The sequence below is a fragment of the Colobus angolensis genome, unplaced genomic scaffold (genome assembly GCF_000951035.1).
Source record: "Colobus angolensis palliatus isolate OR3802 unplaced genomic scaffold, Cang.pa_1.0 Scaffold138, whole genome shotgun sequence".
Taxonomy (NCBI): domain Eukaryota; kingdom Metazoa; phylum Chordata; class Mammalia; order Primates; family Cercopithecidae; genus Colobus; species Colobus angolensis.
The window spans coordinates 4,228,120-4,230,861 of record NW_012114466.1 but is presented as its reverse complement, the minus strand read 5'-3'; the positions used below and the strand labels follow the sequence as shown (position 1 = coordinate 4,230,861).

Here is a 2,742-nt window from a genome sequence, read left to right as displayed (position 1 = left end):
CGTAGTGGTGGTGGTGGTGGAAGTGCTGGTGATGGTGGAAGTGGTAGTGGTGGTGATGGAGGTGGTGGTGGTGGAGGTGGTGGTGGAGGTGGTGGTAGTGGAGGTGGTGGTGGAAGTGCTGGTGACGGCAGAGGTAGTGGTGATGGAGGTGATGGTGGTAGAGGTAGTGGTGGTAATGGAGGTAGTGGTGGAGGTGGTGATGCTGGCTCCTTCATCGACATAAAGGGCCTATTCTTGTGGAATCATCTATGGGTGAAACCTCAGGGATGATTCTGATGCTTTTGTTGCAAATGACTGAAAACCCAGTTCAAATGGCTTTGTGTTGGCCCATATAATTGGGAAGTGCTGAGGTAGGGTGGGTGTCTGGTCCAGTTTGATCCAGCTGTTTCTTGGGTAGCTTAACAGCTGCCGACAGCTCCCAAGGCTAGAGGCTCACTGTTTATACACAGGGATGACAGTATCCACTTTTCTTCTTCTTGAAAGAATCTGAGACTCCCTGCAGTTGGAAGAATCTAGGTGATATGTTCACCATTGAACTGACTAGGAGGAATATCTGGCACTGATGGGTTCAGGTCTTGACTGCGGAGCAGGCTACCAGGCTGGTATTGCATTTAATGGTCTAGGTCCACCTGGCCCCACCCTCGCAGCTGGGGGTGGGTCAACTCTACCTGGACTGCCTGGCCAGAGCTTCCAGTATAAGCAAGAATGAGCAGCCCACACCTGGAATCTGCTCTCTTTTGATTGGGGGTCCACACACTCTGCCTGGGGGAGGGAGATTGGAGGGGCATCTTCCTGGGGGTGGGGGTGGGGGTAGTGGAGAATGTAAAATGTTCCCTGTGGATTTTCTTGGAAAGGCTTGGAGCAGGAAAGGTTTTAGGAAGAAGCTGATATGTGTGTATATATATATACACACACACACACACATACATACACACACACATATACATATACATGTATATACACACACACATACACCCATATATGCATTTAAAAATATTTTTTTAGAGACAGCGTCTTACTGTGTTGCCCAGGCTGGTCTTGCATGTATATGTATATATATGTATATATGTGTATATGTGTGTGTGTATGTGTGTGTGTGTATATATATGTATATATGTATTTAGCTTTCTTTTTTTTTGGTTATGTAATAATACTTACGGAAAAACAGAAACTACAGGTAAGCAGAAGGAGACGGGAAAGAGAATTGCCCAGGGACCCACAGCCCGCCAGTGGGTCAGAGTCCTGGTGAGTCCCTGCCTTCCCTGGGTGGAGACCGTCCCTGACTTTCCAGGTAGCAGGTTGGTCCTGAAGACCACCTGGCCTGTGGGGAGTTCCGCCTTCCGTGTGACTGCCCCGTACCTTCACCCACACTCCCTCAACCACCTGCACTTCTTCTGCAGGCAGCCCTGGTTCTACGGCTGGGGCTTCAACCTCCCGCGAGGACAAGCCCTGCTGGAGAAATGGAACCTCATTCCTGAAGGCGTAGACATCCTGATAACCCATGGACCGCCACTAGGTAAGGCTCTGCTGCCCTGGCCCTCCAGCTCGCCCACCTGGGCTCGTGGGTGGGCTCTGGGATGGGGGGCTGGCTGGGCCTGGCCTGTGTAGGAGAGCCCTGGAGGGGCTCTGAGTCCCACTTGCTGGGGCAGTGAGGACACGTCACCCCATGGTCCCTCTTATTTCCTGAGTGCCCACTGAGAGCTGGAGGCTTAACTTGTTACCTTGTGGGCTCCTCACAACAGCACGGGAGGCCAGAGTCACCTGTCCATTTGACATGCAGGACCCTGGAGCTTTGGCTCATGCCTCTGCAGACCCCAGTCCTGGGTGCTGAAAATCACCAGAGCCCTGCATAGGGCTTCGTCCGGGCAGCCCTCACTCCCTCAGAAACCCAGGGTCCCCGCTCCCTCACCCCCGTCCAGCCCAACATCCCCATGGCCTGGGAACCACCTCCCATCTCTCCTCTCTGCCCCCACCCCACGACCCAATCCACACTGAGGTCATCCCTCATCTGCATACCACCTCCCCCACCCCCACCGTCCCATCTGGGGGCTTTCTCAGTTCCCTTCCTTTCCTCATTCCCACAGCCTGGCCATCACCACATCCCTCCCATTCTGCCTCCAAACTGCCTCCCACTCCCCCTTTTCTCCATACTGCTGACCCCACCTCAGTCCAGAACAATGTCCTCTCTCTCTCATTCCCATGGTCATGGTGGAGGTAGTGGTGATGGAGGTAGTGGTGATGGAGGTGGTGATGGTGGAGATGGTGGTGGTGGAGGTGGTGATGGTGGTAGAGGTGATGAAAGTGGTGGTGATAAAGGTGATGGTGGTGATGGAGGTGATGGTGGGAGGTGGAGGTGGTGGTGGTGATGGGAGGTAGTGATGGTGATGGAGGTAGTGGCAGTGGGGATGGGGTGATGGTGGTGATGGAGGTATTGGTGGTGATGGAGGTGGTGGTGATGGTGGGAGGTGGAGGTGGCGGTGGGAGGTGATGATGGTGATGGTGGTAGTGGTGGTGATGGGGGTGGTGATGGTTGTGGAGGTGGTGGTGATGGAGGTGGTGGTGATGGAGGTGGTGGTGATGGGGGTGGTGGTGGTGATGGAGGTGGTGATGGAGGTAGTGATGGAGGTGGTGGGGATGGGGTGGTGGTGGTGATGGAGGTGTTGGTGGTGATGGAGGTGGTGGTGGGAGGTGATGATGGTGATGGTGGTAGTGGTGGTGATGGGGGTCCCGGTGGTGGTGATG

At 54.4% G+C, this 2,742-nt stretch overlaps 1 protein-coding gene across 3 annotated transcripts in view; it reads left to right on the top strand.

Annotated features, from left to right (window-relative positions):
- Positions 1-2,742, top strand: part of MPPED1 (metallophosphoesterase domain containing 1) — a 93,526-nt gene that overhangs the window by 82,946 nt on the left and 7,838 nt on the right. For all 3 annotated transcript variants that reach the window (XM_011934788.1, XM_011934787.1, XM_011934789.1), the window contains one exon: positions 1,401-1,516. In XM_011934788.1, the coding sequence (XP_011790178.1) occupies positions 1,401-1,516 (116 nt within the window). The remainder of the gene's footprint in view (positions 1-1,400; positions 1,517-2,742) is intronic.